This window comes from Panthera leo, chromosome F3 (assembly GCF_018350215.1).
Source record: "Panthera leo isolate Ple1 chromosome F3, P.leo_Ple1_pat1.1, whole genome shotgun sequence".
NCBI lineage: Eukaryota > Metazoa > Chordata > Mammalia > Carnivora > Felidae > Panthera > Panthera leo.
In genome coordinates this window covers 66,472,555-66,490,204 of record NC_056696.1, presented here as the reverse complement: position 1 = coordinate 66,490,204, position 17,650 = coordinate 66,472,555, and the positions used below count along the sequence as shown (strand labels likewise).

The 17,650-nt window shown below is 53.7% G+C and overlaps 1 protein-coding gene across 6 annotated transcripts; it reads right to left on the bottom strand.

Annotated features, from left to right (window-relative positions):
- Window positions 1-1,854: 1,854 nt before the first annotated feature.
- On the bottom strand, window positions 1,855-16,186 carry FCRL1 (Fc receptor like 1). 6 transcript variants are annotated; one of them, XM_042926351.1, is made up of 11 exons: window positions 15,632-16,186; window positions 12,192-12,212; window positions 9,799-10,068; window positions 8,463-8,750; window positions 8,029-8,307; window positions 7,065-7,224; window positions 5,973-6,000; window positions 4,899-4,981; window positions 4,623-4,691; window positions 4,078-4,109; window positions 1,855-3,129 (listed from the first exon to the last, which is right to left on the bottom strand). In XM_042926351.1, exons 1-11 carry the CDS (start codon window positions 15,660-15,662, stop codon window positions 3,107-3,109), a joined length of 1,284 nt encoding a protein of 427 aa, XP_042782285.1. In that variant the 5' UTR covers window positions 15,663-16,186; the 3' UTR covers window positions 1,855-3,106. The 6 variants fall into 6 exon arrangements, with proteins under 6 accessions (XP_042782285.1, XP_042782283.1, XP_042782286.1 ...); XM_042926349.1 differs by lacking the exon at window positions 5,973-6,000; XM_042926352.1 differs by lacking the exon at window positions 5,973-6,000 and having other exon boundaries at window positions 7,065-7,178.
- Between the last annotated feature and the right edge of the window lie 1,464 nt (window positions 16,187-17,650).

Below are 17,650 nucleotides of genomic sequence, written 5' to 3'. Positions count from 1 at the left end.
CCTGAAATATCAAAACCCCAAGACGAGGCCACTTCTGTGGGTGCTCTGGGAAGCTTCACATGAAGAATTATCATGAAAAGTGGTCCCGGGCCACTGACACCCCCAGGGCTTGGAGGAAGCACATACAAAATGGCTTTTGAGGGACAGAGTGAGAAGCCCCGGCCACATGAGACTCCTATAATGCACAGGAAGTGTCTCAATCTGCAGTCCCAACACCCACCAAGTTACAATGACCAAGATTCAGGAAATGTGACAAATGCAGGCTTAACTACATAAAACTTCAGGCAGAAGAATAACCTAAGAATTACAATAAAGTAAATGTATTTATACTATTTCAAGTTTGTTAAAATAATAAAGTAGGGCACTCATAGAGTAAAATGCCATAAATAATAAAAAGCGAAATTTGAGATGGAATAATAATAATAATTTATTTTTTTGAGTGTTTAATGTGTGCCGTGTACAGCTTGAAGCATTTTAACCAAATGGTTTTACATAATTAGCAAGGCAGCATGATGTATCAGATATGATTGCTATTCCAGTTTTAAGCATGAAGAGAGTTTATTTTTATTTATATTTTTTAATGTTTATTTTTAAGAGAGAGAGAGAGAGTGTGTGAACAGGGGAGGGGCAGAGAGAGGGGGAGACATAGAATCCCAAGCAAGCTCTAGGCTCTGAGCTGACAGCACAGAACCCGATGTGAGGCATCGCTGACATTCAACACCCAGCGCTCATCCCAACAAGTGCCCTACTCAGTGCCCATCCCCCATCTAGCCCATCCCCTGCCCTCTTCCCTCCAGAACCCTCTCTTCGTTCTGGATCGTTGAGATTAGCACTAGGCAGAAGCAGTAGAAAGGAACTTCATGTCAGACGTGTTAAGGTAGCACGGAAATAAAAGGAAAGAGAATAGACCTAACCAATCATAGTAGATAATTTATACCTGTTTGGAAAAACAGATCTCTGGCTCATATGATTTTTTTAATTCCAAAAAGTAAAGTCATAATATAAATATAATATGAAACACCAGAATAGGAAAAGGCAGATTCTTACCTCACCCCAAACATGCATATGATACACTGTGTGAATATATATCAAAATTATGAAAGCATTTTAAGAAAATGTACAAATGTTTTTATAACATAATCGCAGGGGAGGGAATGTGAGGGAAGTTTCTGGAATGATGGAGAAATTTTCTATCTTGACAAGACTTTGGGTTAGTTGGGTGCGTGCTTTTGTCCAACTGACCGAACTAAGCACATAAAATGTGTGCACCTCACTGTATACAAATTATAAATCGTTCCTACAAAAGCTATAAGAAAAAGGTAAATGAACACTGAGAAAATAGGCGAAGGGTCAGCACTGGAAACTTTTGGAAGAACTACAAATTAACAGTCCCTTTATGGGGAAAATGCTCAATTGCATTAGTAGTTTTAAAATTTTTAATTGAAATGACAATGGTGCTTTTCTCTCACAGGTCGATTATCTCACGCATTGTTGGTCGACGTGTGCACTGATCCAGCCTTACTAAAGAGCAGTTTAAGAGTATTTAACAAAAACATCAAATGTGCACAACCTAAAATGTCCTAATCCCTGATTTACAAACTTATCCTTCAGATGAATTAACAGGAACAGAGAAGTATATTTCTACAAGGACTTTTATTTTATTATTTTATTTTTAATGTTTATTTTTGAGAGAGAGAGTGAGGGAGGGAGGTACAGAGAGAGGGGGGACAGAGGATCCAAAGTGGAGTCTGTGCTGACAACCCAGAGAGCCCAACGTGGGGCTCAAACTCACGAATGAGGAGATCGTGACCTGACCTGAAGTCAGATGCTCAACCGACCGAGCCACCCAGGTGCCCCAGGACATTTATTTTAGTATTTTTTTTATAATATAAAAATTTGGGAAACCACCCCATGTCCATCAGTGGTTGAAAAGACTACAATATACTATGATAGTATTTCACAGCACTGAATGGTACGCTTAAAATGGTCATTGTGACAAATTTTATGTTACTTCTAGTTTGCAAAACTAAAAAGTATATATTATGATTTATCTGTATATAGCCTTTTAAAATAGTAGATGTCTATGTAAAGACTTGAAAATATTCTGCAATTTTTAAAGGTAGGCATATTTCTAAATATTTGTATATTGCATGTACAAGAGTTTGTATGAAGAATTAAAAATATCTGTGCAGCTAAGTTTTTAAGCAACGAGCACCATTTGTGGTGTTAGATATAGGGAAGACCCTTAGTTTTTACATTGTATACTTTTAAATTGTTTTAATTTGTAAGAGGTGGTGAATAATTGTTTTCAAATGAAAATACAGACTCCAAATTGTATTGTCACATTTTTAAAAGGCTTGTGAATAAAAGAAGAAAAACTGTATTCATAAAGCTTCTAGAAGCCGCAGCAAGCGCAGAACTTTGGATGTGGTGAAACTCACCAAGATTCTATCTCATTACAAATATGGCGGCATCTAGACTGGCCTATGCACACAAAGTATGTCGCCAAAGTTGAGTGCACCCACAGTACGTATTTACAAAACTTTGTTTGAATTCTAATTTGGTGTCAGTGACCCCAAATGCACCGAGTGACATATTTGACGCAGAAGAAGGCTGCACGTAAGTGGCAGGACTGGACGTCTGTTCTGGAGATCAGTACAGAGTCCGTCTACACTTACGAGGTGACGACACCCATCTCCGTGTGCGGCAGCGCCGTGGAGTCACTGACCTTGCATCCCAGCCCGCTGAGTGAGCTGCACTGTCCCTCCACCCCAAGATCCCAAGTTCTTTCACCCACCTTGTGTCCTCTTATAAGAAGGTAGAGCACAATTCGACCCGTGCCTAGAAGAACCAGTAGGTATGGGGTCCTGGTAACAAGGTCCTTCCCGCCCCCACATTCATGTTGGTTCTCTCGGCTGGTTTTAGGAATAGTCTTGGGAGGAAAGCACCTGGGTCAGAAGTACTGGAGGGCTGACTACCCCAGGATCTCTGAAGAACGTATTGGTTCTGAGGCTTAGGGTCATGGATGGTTTCCAAAGGGCAGAATGTTCCGGAACGTTACATAGCGTCATCATAGTCCTCATCTGTAACGTTTGCCTTCTTCAGCCTAAAATAGATGGCTGAGGCATCCTAAAAGCAAAGGCACATAGACAGGACCAGAGCAGGGAACACACATGGGGCCTGTCTCTTCCCCAGGCAGCCGGGGCACGTCCTATCATGACGTGCCACGCACATGCAGCACAGCCTCTTGGAAGACTGCGGCCCTGGGCGAGCATTTTCAAAGGGCCTGCGTCCCATCCCCCCGGTGGGCCATGCACGCGGATCCAAACGTGTAAGCCCCTCTCCCATTCGGAGGGGCCACTGCTGGGCAGTTCCGCGGGCTGGCGTTTTTTGCAGGATTTCAGGATTTTACACTCATGCACTAAATTCAGTGTGTCACTGGAGTTTCCCAAGGACATGGGTTCTGTCGTGACACATCTGGCTTCCCCACCTCACTCGACAAAACTACAAAGCGTCTACTGTCTTTGTACACACGCCGAGCTGGGATTCCCGCAATTTTCTGAGAGTATTTCCGTATTATCAGTGATGTCGTCAATTATTCAAGGTTGACAGATCACTGAGTTTCAATGACACAAATCCCTCTCAGTTTAGCTTTGTTCAATATTAATTTAGTTTTCCACGGGTTGTTTGGTTAACCTCACAACACAAAGTCGTGTGTGTGTGTGCGTGCGTGCGTGCGTGCGTGTGTGTGTGTGTGGCTGAACAGTATTTCACAACAAGGATTTTCAAGGAATGGCATGTTTAGACTTGGCGCGTGCCAGAGTGTAACTACAAATCATCCATGTGTCTGTGGCCAAAGGAAACGTCTACGCAAGCCTCCAAAATTCCCTTGCACAGTGACGCTTTACTGTTACAACCAAATGTTTTTATCCCACTGTGTGGGGAGATAAGGGAAGAGACAGACCCTGGAGGCATTTGGGTTTTGCTAAGTGGCCATAAGTTTTAAAGTTTGAGGAGCCGTCGGCAGAAGAAAGAGAGACGAGCAGGAGGGAAAGTACGATGGGGATTCTGACTCACCTGGTCCTTGACGCGTGTCCTCGGGGGCGGTACTGTGGGAGAGAAGATGTGCGCTGTAAGATGTCATTTATATTTAAATGTAAATTTTTATATGCTTCTTTACGCTACTTGTGGTTTATTGGTTGCCCTCGGTTTTTGGTCTTGCTTTTCTGCCTTTCACAAACACGGTTGCCTTGCCGTTCCCAGGACAATCGCAGCCTCGTGGGGGCGGACGGGTGAGTAGGTCCCTCTGGGCATTTACACACTTGGCATTTCTGGAGCCACCAAGTATGGACGGGACAACGGCAGGTGAGCAGACGCCCGGGCCTCAGAGAGAGCACGGGGCCCCTCGAGGAGCACAGGCCGACATCGCCACCCCCGTGTGCCGTCTGACTGGGGGCACTAAGCAGGCACCGGCACTGGGCTCTCCTCGGGGCGGCTCCCAGACCCAAGGCCGGAGCTCAGGGAGGCAGAGCAGCAGCACCGAAGCCGCTCGCGGCCCCTGATTATCCCCTTGGTTCCAGGAGGGACAAAGTCAGAGACAAATTCACTCCCTCGCGTCTCACCTGCTGGTGGCCGTTCCTGCTGCGTGTGGTACACCAAAGAGTAAACCTCGTCCCCGAGTACAACATTCGCTGGAAGGGGAGAAAGGAGGCGTTGTGACATGGCCCTTTCTTCCCACTCCACGCCGACTCCCCGTGGCCACGTGGACAGACCCGCCACCTGTTCACGGAGGCGGTGGCTGGGGCACGGCAGACACAGGTGGGGCTGGCAGACGGCACCCCGTCGCCCCTTCCCCAGCTCACTCGAGCTCCTCGGGCCAGGTCATTCGGGACCCTCACCGTTTTCGTACATAGACTGTCCCTGCAGGGGGGCCGGTGAGTTGACGTAGCCGGATGCTGGTGGCACAGGGCTCGGAGGGCTCCTGCAGACACAGAAACACACGTCATCTGCGTGGGGTGGCGTCCCAGATGCCCCGCACATCTCCCTCGACGATTGTGAGCAAGACATTGAAGGAGCGAAGCCTGCTAGGGAGGGTCCTGGGTGGAATACTGACTCCTGGGGAGAGTCCCGGGCACGGCTGCATCGCCCACGCCCTGACCTGACCCAGCAGGGTGCAGCGGGTAGTGCTGGGGCACACAGCCCGTGAGCGCAGGCCCCCATCTGAAGGGCTCACGGTGGTGTCGCCCACACCCGCATCGGTGCCCCTCACATCACACGCGCTCAGTGAATATTGAATGAAGCAATATTGATTCCCCCCCGACAGAAAACAGGTTGTTAGGCAGAACAAGCAGCTTGAGGAAGGGAGAGAAGAAAGTGGGCTTGTGCGTGCTTGTACCCCTGAAAGAGTGCTACCCTGATCTGGGGGAAAATATCTGTATTTTGTCGGCATAAAAACAACCCGGTATAAAAATATGTCAACTAAACATTGATGTCCCCAGATGCAAGGATTTAAAAAAAACTCCCCCCACCCCCCTAAACTTCTAAAGAACTTCACCAGCAATGGTTATCACTCTCTGGCTTCAATTACCGAAATGTGCACGTATCTTAATGCCTCTGAGATACTTTAAGACCCTAGGATCCCGTTTTCCTTCCTCATCGGAACGACTCACAGACCCTCAGATACTAGTGAATTGATTGAATGCATCAGTTCATTGGTGAATGTGTGAAACGGGTCAAAGTAGTTTGTCGAGGGAGCTAAATTAGGAAGAGTGATGCAAGGATTTAAATTCAAGTACAACGAAGAGGGGTGGCAAGCAGGTTCTCAGCTACGAGGGGGAGAGCTCTGGGGCGGGGGGAGGGTGCGCAGGGTGGGTTATAATAACATGAAACAAGCACAGGAGAGAAGATAATTCAAAACCGGGAAGACAGATTTTTCTGCCGCACCCGTGCACACAGGGAAAGTAGAGCCTCACCTGTGTGGGTTCCCGGAGGGACGTCTTCCTACAAGTCAAGCAGATGATTAGACATGTCAAAGGGGGAATCTGTTCACCACTTGTTTTCAGGTGGCCCTCGTGTGGGGACTGCACCCCGGGCTACGGTGCCCCTCACAATGCCACCGCGTGCCAGAGGACAAGCTGGCACTCGCTTGCACAGATCCTACGTCCTGCAGGTGAGGAGGCTCCGTGCAGAATGGTCACGCGAGCTTCCCAAAGACGGTTCACACCAGAGCGAGGACTTGAACCCCACCTCTGAACCCTTACACCTCCACCTCTTGTATTGTTTGCTTCGGGTTTTAACAACCACACCCCCTAATGTTGTCATGACAAGTCCTGAGAAGCAGGCACTGCCACAGCCACGTTATAGACGGGGTGACGTGCCCCAAGAGGCAAGAAAAGCTGGGCATTCAAGTGAAAACCTCACGTTGTCCCCATCTTGCTCGGCGGAGAACAGGAGTCCCAGATCAAATGCACAAAAACATATGTTTTTGTTACCCGTTGTGAGCACGGCGGGGCTAATCAGCTTAGTGCCCTGATGGAGAATAATGAGAGAACACGGGCTGTGGCCAGAGGAAGCCTCTCGGAGAAAGTGACACTTAAGCTGGAAAGCAGGAGGGATCCTGCAGTGAGTGGAACACGAGGATGTGTGGACAAGCATTCCAGAAAGCGGGAAAGGCACGTGACCATGCTCGGGGGAGGGGAGATAAGAACCGAGGCACTGACTTTACCTGGGAGATGGTCAGCAGGGCTGGGATTGCTAACCGTGTGTCTCCTCCAGGCGCTGACTAGTTAGTTTACATAGAGTTACATTTTGGTGTAAATATTAGATCAGACGAACACGAGATATTGGGGGGACCTGAACCGATAACACGTAGCAGATGGAAGACTTGACCTAAGACACTGCGTCAGTTTAACGGGTGCTGCTCCCGTGCGGGGGGCTGGGAGCAGGTCTGCGGGCAGGGTGGCCAGCAGGGCATATCCATCCCTCCGTGTACGCGTCACCGGCCCAGCCTGTGTCCGTGAAAACAAAGGTCACGGTCACAAAATACCAGTCTCTGAAATACTAACCTAGTCTTTTCCGGAGCCCACAGCAGAATAAGGCCAGAATGACGGGACCAAGGACGCCAAGCATCCCCTTGAGGATTCCCGAGGCGAGAAGTTCTTTCCTGTCCTCCGTGGGCACTGGAGGGAGAGGTCAGCGCATGAACTGCTGTGCTGGATGGCTGGCCTTTGGAGAGCAGACATCCTGGCTGTGGGTTGAGGCCAAGGTCTGTCCTTCCCAGGGATGGGGCGGGGGGACAGTGAACTGACTTCTGTATCGAGGGCCTACAGCTCTTCACACTGATGACAGGAGAAGAGGCACCAGCCTTCAAGCCTTCGTCGCCTCCGTGCCCTTCAGATACACCTCCCAGGACAGCACCGCCCACAGACGCCCATCGTTGGTTGCACGATGCCAGAAACGTGGCGGGGTCAGGAGAACTCCCCCAGGAGGGAGGCAAAGCATAAGAGACTCTTCACTACAGAGAACAAACTGAGGGTTGATGGAGGGAGGTGGCTGGGGGGATGGGCTAGATGGCTGATGGGCATTAAGGAAGACACTTGTTGGGACGAGCATTGGGTGTCGTATGTAAGAGACGAATCACTGGGGGTGCCTGGGTGGCTCAGTCAGTCAAGGGTCCAACTTCGGCTCAGGTCATGATCTCAAGTTTCGCGAGTTGGAGCCCCGCGTCGGGCTCTGTGCTGACAGCTCGGAGCCTGGAGCCTGTTTCGGATTCTGTTCTCCCTCTCTCTCTCCCCTCCGCCGCTCATTCTCTCTCTCTCTCTCTCTCTCAATCTCTCTCTCAAAAATAAATAAACATTAAAAAAATAATTCTACCAATTAAAAACAAGAGAGATGAATCACTGGGTTCTACTCCTGAAGCCAAGACTACACTGTATGTTACCTAACTTGAATTTAAGTAAAATTAACACAACCTCTCCCAGGATGCTGGAAAGAGGCAGTGACCAGGACAGCTCTATGCCCTGGCTGTACCTGTGACATTGAGTGGCACCGCCTCGCTGCGCCGGGCCCCCAGCCCGTTGTCGGCCTCGCAGGAGTAGTTTCCAGAATGTTCTGCGGTCAGAGAGAGGTTGAAGGACGCTCCTCTTCCAGCGTGAGCTGAGCTCCTCCCCAGGGTGACATTCTTGTGATAAAACCGGTACAGGATGGGGAGAGAGCCCCTCTGGGCCTCGCAGCGAAGCTCGACCACGTCCCCCACTTCGGCCGGGGCCCCGGGTCCCCTGATGGTGAGGACGGGGCGGGACACTGGAACTGAGGGAGACAGGGGGGCCGTCAGAGAGGGTCCCCACACGGGGACGGACTGGTAATCCCAGCCCATGGAGGCCCAGCCCCGCTGAGCTCCCTTGGGGTGCCCCAGGGGAACGGGGAGCCCAGCTGGCGGGCCGCTGGTGGGTCGCAGAACTTACTTCTGACGGTGACGCTCACCAGCTCGCTGAGGCTGGGGCCGTAGCCGTTGTCGGCCGCACAGTAGTATTTGTCTGTGTCACTGTCCCCCACCGCCGGGATCTCATACTTCGCTGCCAGAGAGCGCTGGGTCTTTGTTTCCAGGTTCAAACCCAGGGCCCCTTTGTACCAGAGGAAGGTGATGTCTCCTGTGCCCCTGGCCACCATGCAGACGAGAGCCAGCCTCTCTCCCTTCTGCACTTGCCCACCGGGAGGCTGTGTCTCCAAGCTCACATTACAGACGGGGACTCCTACACACACACAATGACACAATGTGACCCGGGAGGGGTGACTGTCCTGAACCCAAAGGCCTTGGGTAAAGTCAACAGTTCATGCGGTTGAATGGCTAACGTTGGGGGCCGTTTTGAGGTGGGGGGGTTCTGCCGATTTGGGTCTGCCTTGGTCCAGCGGATGCTGGCAGTGTGACAAAGGCCATCCAGTTACCATGCACCCCCTCCCGCCCCAGGACAGTGGGGCTCCCAGGACCCTCACTCTGCAAGGCACAACGGTAAGGAGGCCATGGTGCAGATCGAAGGTCAAGCTGCCTGGGCTTGGGTGCTGGTTCTGGTCTTACTGTGTGTGCTTGATCCAAGGGCTTAACTTCCCTGGGACTCGATTTCCCGTCTGCACAGGGGAGCGGGCAACAATCGCTCTCTCCCGAAGACGGGAGGGCTCCCTTATGTGGCGCGACGGGACGGGAGCACGGCCCGCTGCCCGGCGTATCTCCAGCCTCACCAGGGCTGGGCTGTGAGCGAAGGCGGGAAAGCCGGCCTTCTGGAGGTAATCGACACCCGCTTCCCAGCTCCGAGGATGCATCTCGGACCGAGAATGGGGGGAGGACGTCGGCGTGTGCACCCTGACATGGGGCAGCACGGTTCAGAGTCACAAAACACCCCCCTTCTCTTTTTCTCTCTCAAAACCAAACCCCAACCTCTCCTCCAATAGCCTCCTGTACAAAGCTTCCCCTTTCCGTGCGGCTCGGATTTCTCCCTTCTCTGTGGCTCCCGTCAGCCCCCCACCACGGCCATGCATCTCGCCCTGGCTGTTGAGGGCACCGCGGGAGCTGTGGCTCCTGGAAATCGGGGGGCCCCACTCTCCAGCACAGTGAGGGCTTCCTAAATACCCTTCTGCGCGTTCGAGCGGGATTAGCAAGGATGAGGGAAGATCCCTCCGGGACTCTGACCAGGAGAGAAGCTCGGTACACCTCCTTTCCTGCAGGAGCCGAGCCCCCAGTGTCGGGGGAGATCAGCCTCGTGCCCCCGCCTGTGTCTGCCCCCCACCGCAGGCCCCCGCACTCACTCTGCACCTGTATCTGGACCCTCGGGCTCCGAGCGACTCTGGCTGCCATGGTCTTTTCTTCGCACCAGTAGGATCCTGAGTCTTCCCTCCACACCTTGGGGAGCTGGAGCTCCGGGGAGCTGCTCCAGCCCGGCCACAGGACCCGGCTGTCCCTGAAGAAGCAGAACTGGAGGGGGCCGTCCAGCCTCCGTGAAGGGACCAGAACGTTGCAGGTCAGGGTCACTGAGCCTCCCTCCACGGGCCGAGAGGGCGTGGCGGTCAGGAGCAGGGCTGGAGAGAGGGACGAAACACATATGTTCCAGGGCCCAGGGGTTCAGAGTCCCCGGGTGGAGGCACTTGGTGTTCTCAGCATCCGAAACAGGCTCGGATAACCACCCAGTGGGGTGCAGAGCCCATCCCGCACCCCGGCGCCCCCCCGCGCAGCACCTCTTCCATCCATAAGACAACCCTTGCCTGCCACTTGGTTCTCACGCTTCAACATTTCTAGCCACGAACTAAACACACCCCTTCCGGAGACAGGGCAGGGCACTGACGACTGTGATTGGAGGCGGTGAAGCCTGACGCTTCAGGAAAAGTGAGTGGGTTTCATTCATTCTTGTCAATCAGGGCAGTCGTTTTTCTTCTGCTTCGTTCCCCTGGCGTCCCAGAGCCACACTATTTCTTCCACGGACGGAACGTGACACCGGGGGATCTGCCAGTCAGGGAAAGGTTGAGAGGCGCTCGATGCTTTCTTTACGGATTCTCTCCTTCCCACTGGAAGCAACAGGGGCGCACCTGCCGGAAAATGCCTCACGCACGCACCGGGCTCCCTTGCTCTGGGACCGTGCGCACACCTCCGTAGAAGGCAAGGTTGTGCAGAGCAATTTCCGTACCTTGAGCTCAGGGATGCCTCCCTCTTTGACCGTAAGGCTTTTCTCCACGGGGATCGCGGGTGGGCAAAGCTGGGTCCTGCTTCCCCTCACCTCCTTCTGCCCAGCGTCAGCGCCCGGGAAACCCCAGAATCCCTGAGCACACTGGCTCTTGCGACATTTGTTTGTGGAAGTCTCAGAGCCTCTGCTTTTCAGGAAAGTTTAGGAGTTTTCCTAAGAGAAGCCTGTCTCCCCTCACCAGCGAAAAATGCCACGTGATCTAGGTCACAGAGAGGCGGTGGCTGTTCCAACACCTGTCACCTCAAGCCTGGCTCGTGGAATGCCTCGCCTGGGAACTCAAAAAAACTTGTTCCCGACGTCGGTACCAGAATGTTTGCTCCGTGCTGGGGCCTGGACGGAACACCTGTGCGCCGGGAGGCATTTTCTGTCCTTGGAAAACTGCAGTCCCAGTGGGCCGAGGACAGGGCAGCTTTTGAGCTGAGCAGAGGAAGGAATAAAAAAGGCATCTAGGCAGCTGGGCCCTATGCTTCTGAATGGGGCAGGGCAGGCGTGGAGTAGGACCCGGACAGGGCCGTTTGCGAGGGCTGGAGCTCAGCCTCGAGCTCAGAGCTTGCCCCAGATCATTCTCGGGTGTTCCCAGAAACACCTGGCAGATTCCTGGTAGCGGGAGTTTCGTCTCTTCTGGGTGTGGCCTTGGATTTCTGCTTATGCTCGGATTGAGCCCATGAGCCCATGGCCTGCGTTCCACCTGGATGAACCTCAGAAGAGCCGTCCAGAAGGTTGGGCTGGTCCCGAACACCCCTGACCGTTGGCATCAGAGGCCTGTTCCCCCCGGTTGTACGTGCGGCCCGTGTTCTTGAGGACGCAGAGGGCCCCTTCCAGCCCCGTGGACAGTACTTTGCATAGAGGAGAGGAGTTCTGACGCCTCCTGGATGTAAACACACGTTAGTGGAAGGTTCCTTCTGGGGGGAAACTTCCTCTTCTCTTCTGGTAAAGATAAGACTTTGGATCAGGATCAGAGTGAACGGTGGCACCGAGCAGGGTCTGGGAGAGAAGTCGTGCGGGCCGACCGCTGTGGCTACAGCAGGACTGCAGGAGGAAGGAGGCAGAGTGACGCGTGGCTCGCCCGAGGCCCGGCATCCACCGTCATTGTCGCCACGGATGGGTGGCGGCCGAGACTCCTCCAGCGCTCCTGGGGGAGCACCCAGCGGGGAAGACACGGGGGCCTTGGGGCCCCTGAGGCCGGGAGGGTGGACAGTCTTCTCACATCCATCTGCGGCAGTCTGTGACTTCCCCGTGAAACAGCATCTCCCTTCCGGAGAGCGGAGAGGACCGTGGTTTTGAGAAGGTCACAGCAAGACCGCCCCACCCCCAGCGGAGCAGGCTCGTGTCAGGTGCAGACACTGGTCTGAACACAGGCCGCGGGGCCCCGAGGGAGCCGCTGTCACCAGATGTCAGACAGCATCCACGGCTGCGACAAGATTCCCACAGACCGCAAAGGGGGAGGGGAAGAGAGCTACTCACCAGTTAGTTCGCAGGGCGGCGCTAGGAGAGAATTCGGGAGAGATCAGTGCGGATCTGGACTTGGGTGTACCTCCCCCAGCACTGCCCCCTCCCCCCCTCCTCCCCCCCCTTCCCTCTCCGCTTCACTCCTGCCTCTTCCTTCTCCTCTCTGCTTCCTTCTTGGCCTCCGCTCCTTCTCCCGCATTCATTTCTGATCACTGCCCCCATCCATTGTTAGGACTCAGTATCTTCGTCGGTGACCGCACCTCCTTCTTATCCCTCCCTCAAAAGTCCAGAGGACCCTGCCCCGGCCCGGCCAACTCGCAGTGACAACGGCCAGGGGCCTGACCAACACACACACACACACACACACACACACACACACACACACTGTGCCCTTTATTCACCTACTTCCCAGCAGAGCAGGTCCAGAGAAGGAATTCTGATTTCCCCAAAGATTCGCTCATATCCCAAGGATTTGACCAGAGTATTATGACATGATGACCAAGGACAGGAGATTCTGGGGAGATGCAGGCTCTCAGCCAGAAGGCACGGGCCTGAACCCTGGCCCTGCCCCACTAGCTGTGTTACCTCGGAGAAAATGCTTTCCCTCTCTGTGCTCTATGTTCCTTTTCTGTAGAATGGAGGCTATACTGGACCTACTTCACAGAGTTTTCATGAGGATTAAATAAGTTGACATCCGTAAAATGCCTGGAATTTATTCCACGTTCAGTAAATATTACCTCATTATCACTATCTATTTGAACCCATACTTGGTCTGAAATATTTAGTCTGGTTTTTCTTTTTAGCTTAAATGCTTATTTGAATGATGCGTTCCTCGGGTAGGAGAGTGGAGTCAACGGGGGCTGGCATGACCATCACGGTTTTCATTCATCCGTCCTACAAAGCATTTTGAGGGCCTCCTGTGCATCACTCATTGTGAGTGGGACATGGGTGGCCAGAGCGAATGTGACCAAGTCTTTGCTGTTCAGGGGGAGAGCACCAATTAAAGAACCAATATGCAATCTGATTTCAGAGAGTGATCGGCGTGTAGGAAAGATAAAGCCCAGGGGCGCCTGTGTGGCTCCGTCGGTTAAGCGTCTGACCCTTGATTTTGGCTCAGGCCGCGGCCTCACGTTCAGTGGGGTCGAGTCCCGTGTTGGGCTCTGGGCTGGCAGCACGGCACCTGCTTGGGACTCTCTCTTTTCCTCTCTTTCTGCCCCTGCCCCACTCACTCGTGCCCTCTCTCTCTCTGCTCTCCTTCTCAAAATAAGTAAATAAACTGAAGAAAAAGATAAAGCTGAGAAATAAGTTAGAGAGTATCATCGGACGATCTTGACTATTTAGATAGCTGTCAGTTGGGTAGAAAACAACGAAATCAGAGAGCTGCCTTCCCAGTGTTCGGGACCAGCACCCCGGCCAGAGAAGGAGCAAATGCGGAGGACCTGAGAAGGAGTGAGCTCATCTGTGGAGGGAGGAGAAGGCAGTGCCCCTGCAGCTGAGGGAGGGGCAGCGATGGGCACTGCTGTGGTACCTACAGGCAGTCCGAGCCAGTCACGGAGGGCTTCCTGGACGTGGTGCCAGGCCTGGATTTCATTCCAGGTGTGCTGGGAGCAGTGGACAGCTCTGACTGAACTTACGTTTGTAAAATCACTCTCATGCATGCGTGGAGGAGAACGGACCACCGTCCTGCAGGACAAGCAGGGAGGACATGGGTGGAAACTCAGTCTGGAAGCCTGAGGATGCCGGCTGAGGCTGGGTGGCCGTTGACTGCATGGAAGGTGCTCAGAGGAGAGACCAGCGCTGGGGAAAATTAGCCTGAGTTCAAGGTTAAGTGAGCGAGGTAGGGGTGGGTGGGGAAGAACCAGGTCTGGGCAGCAACCTTGGGAAAGTCAAACCTTGGGAAGGTCAGGAAACAACGGGGGTTGAGTTAGAAAGAAAACCAGCAGAACGTGGTGGCCCAGAGGCCACGGGAAGAAGCCTTTCCAGAAGAGGGAGCAGAGGACCATCCCCGGGAGGCCGAGTGCGAGGAGATGGGACCCGGAGTCCAGGCCGGGGCGACGCGCAGGTGGCTGCTGGTCCCGGAGGGAACAGCACTGGGGACGAAAGACGGCCGGCCGTGGCCCAGGACAGGGCGAGGGGGACCTGCAAGCACTGAGAACCGGCCAACGGTCCCAGGGCTTAGGGGCCGGGCAGGTGTGATGCCAAAGGGGTTGAGGTGTTAGAAATGTGGTGAGCGTGCTGGTGGTCACGTGGCTGCAAATCCTTCCGGAGAATCTTAGACGGCGTATCAGAAAAGCGAATCTTACTGTCCCGTCAGTTAAAAATGAGCTCAAAACGATGGCAGGAGATAAAGCAAAGCCCAGCAACGGCCTAGAAACTTTGCGAAAGGCCAGCCGGAGGCCGTCAGGATGCATTTCCGTGGTTTCCGGGGAAAGACGTTATGCTGTTTGTATGTTTACGGGAATCACCCAGAAGGAAAAATCGTGCTGATGGCAGAGTGGAGGTTCTTAGGGAGCAGGAGCGCCTGGGACCCAGTGAGGAGGGAGGGCCCCTGCGTGGGGACGGGAAGAGGGCAGTCCCGAAGGAGGGTGTGTGAGGGGTGGCGGGGAGATCCAAGCACGGCCGCAGGCAGACGAGGACTTTCTCTTCTGATAGTGTTCATGTCCTCAGCGACATAGGCAGCAAGGTCATAAGCTGAGTGTGAGAAGGGAGGAGTTTGAGGAGGCGGAGAAGCTGGGACGTAGTTGTCCAGGCGTGAGGCTCAGACTAGCAGGTGTAGGAGGTCACCGGCCCTGCCAGGACCACTGGAGACGCGTGCCCTACCTTGAAAGGGACATGAGTCAATGGGACGGTGCCTTTCGTGTGAAGGCACCGGTGTGATGTGTGCAGAGAAGTATGCTGATCGGGGGCTGCTCACGAGGAGAGAGGTGCAGGTGTGGCCGGGAGGCTTGCGCCCCAGAATCTAAGGTGGGGAGGAGGCAGAGGACAGTACCTGGCAACGAAAAGTCGCTCCGGGGGTTGAAGAGTGGCCGCTCGGCAGGGGTGGGGTGGGGGGTGCCCAAAACAAGGATTTTGAAAGCGAACAGTTGTTGGTGATAAATTCTAGGGTTTGATGGTAGGAATGAGGGGGCCAAGGACAGACGATAAAGGGAAAGGTGTTGACAGTAAGACAAGGAACGAAGGCCCAGTTTGTTGTATGAATTATCCCCGTGGCTGTCAGCAACAGCGAAGACAGACAGAATTCACACTGGAAGGAAAGACAGCCAGCGAACACTTCCCAGGAGGTAAAAACCGAAATGAACATTCCCTTCAAACACCTGCCTTCCCAGTATTTACCACCTGCTGACCGACTCTGAGCTGCCGGTTGGAGGCAGAGATCCCATCACCCACGGGCGCAGGCAGAGGCCTCGGGAGGCACTGGGGCCGGAGCCCCGCACCTGCTCGGACGCCCTACTCACCGCACATCAACAGCATGAGCCCCAGCAGCATGAGGACCAGGTCGGGGGCTGTCACTGGAGATGCTTTCTCATCGGAGGAAGAATCCAGCTCCGAGTTGAGAGGCAGCAGCTTGTCAGAGGGCTGCGGAAGTCACGCTGCCGCACATTTACAGAAATAGAAGACGAACCAGGGTGCTCCGACGGCCCTCCTCTATTTCCTGTCCTGTGGGGTCCCAGATGAGCAAAGGTGCTCCTTTCTGTATTTGGTTGACTGTCCACGACTTGAAGAGGGTGCACTCCAGGGCCTCCCTCCGGAGCGCAGGGGGTATCTCAAGGGAACTTTCCCAGAGGCAATTTCTGACCCCGATGAGCCTTCCTCAGACCACGGTCCCGCGGAAGTTCAATGGCGGGTTTTCCTCACTGGGAAGCATGTCTCCTGGCCCACGTCTGCTCCACACACACTCTCGTTTCTCAACAGCCTGCACTGTGGCCGCTCTGGGCACGAATGTCCAAGCCAGAGACCAATGGGCTGTCACCCGGGTCCCCTGCAGCATCGGAGAACCATTGTGGATGATGATTTGTACAGAGTCAAGCTATTTGTAAGGTGCCAGCTCCCATATTTAAACTTGCAGGGTGTAGCGGTCAGTGAACCAGAAACAGAAGAAAACAGAATCACAGGAAACTACTGCCTGGGTGGGGGGGATGTCTGTCAGTGAAACACAGGAAAGAGGCATATGCAAACTAGCTTCTGGGTGTTTGGGGACATTCGCCACTAGCTCCTGGCCTGGCACTTGTGGTGGTGTTCCTCCCCTTCCCCAAGTCAGCGTCATCTCTGCCTCGAGCACGCAGGGGATCCAGTCCTGGGCACCCAGAGCCTGCATGGAATTCAGATTATGGTTAGAGGAGAAGAAACCATCTTAATTTCCAACAGCTCTTGAGTCTTTGAGTATCTAAGGTTAAGAAGAACCCAACAATGTGTGGGAGCAAAGCTCTTAGGGGACATGGCAAGACGCCATTGAGCGATGACATCCAAGTCTGAGTGTAGAGTCGGAAGAGGCATGAGAAGAGAAGCAGGTGATCAGGGTGGCCAGCGAGGGGCCACCTGGAGGAAGAGGGAGCAGTGCCGGAGGCTGACGGAAGGGCCCCTGGAATCCCAGAGACGGGACAGTGCGCCCCAACTCTGTTTGCTGGCTCAGGAAAGCCTGCGTGTAGAGTTTCAGGACCAAGGCTCCACCCTCGTTGAGGAACGTGGCGTCCTCTCGGCCCAGTGCGTGAGGTTGTGTGTGTGCACACATGCTCTTTGCCCGTGCTGGGGTGCGTGCCTTCACAATTCCTTCAGGAGAAAAATCTCTCTCCCCTCCTCTGCAGGTGAAGGCTGTACATGATTCGTTAAGCTCTTTCACGCTTGTGTCTCTATAACATCGTTGACAGACACACACCAAGAAGTACATTCGTATGAATTATACGCATATAAACTATGCGGTTCCATGATGAAATTTGAACCCACCAAGATTCTGATGCGGTAAACAGGGGCGGGGTCTGACGTGGAGGCAGTGAGCGAGAGGGAGCACCTCCAGCAAGGAGAGGAATGTGGGAAGAACTTTGTCACGGGGGCTCCGAAATCAGGGTGAGACTTTTCCCGGGGGGGGGGTGGGTGGGTCTGCGCTTCTCCTAGGAGACCCCCACTCTGGTCCAGGGAGCAGCGAGGAGGACACGGAGGTGGCCGGCACGTGGCGGAAAGGAGACATCTGTAGCACTCACCCGCCGTATTGAGAGAATGGGGGCTGGCCTTCTGTAGGGCAGGCTGGGACGGTGAATCTTGCGTCAGCTGCTGGGCCACGGGGCCCAGATACGTGGTTGGAAGGACGACTCTTCCTTCCCGTCCCTTCCGGACGAGGAAAATGGGGGAAGTGGGAAGACGATTGTTTGCCGTCACTGTTCAGACTAGATTATAGCTTGCAACTATTGGCTCCCTCCTTTTTTAAAATGTGTTTATTTATTTTGAGAGGGAGAGAGCTGGGGAGGGGCAGAGAGAGGAGG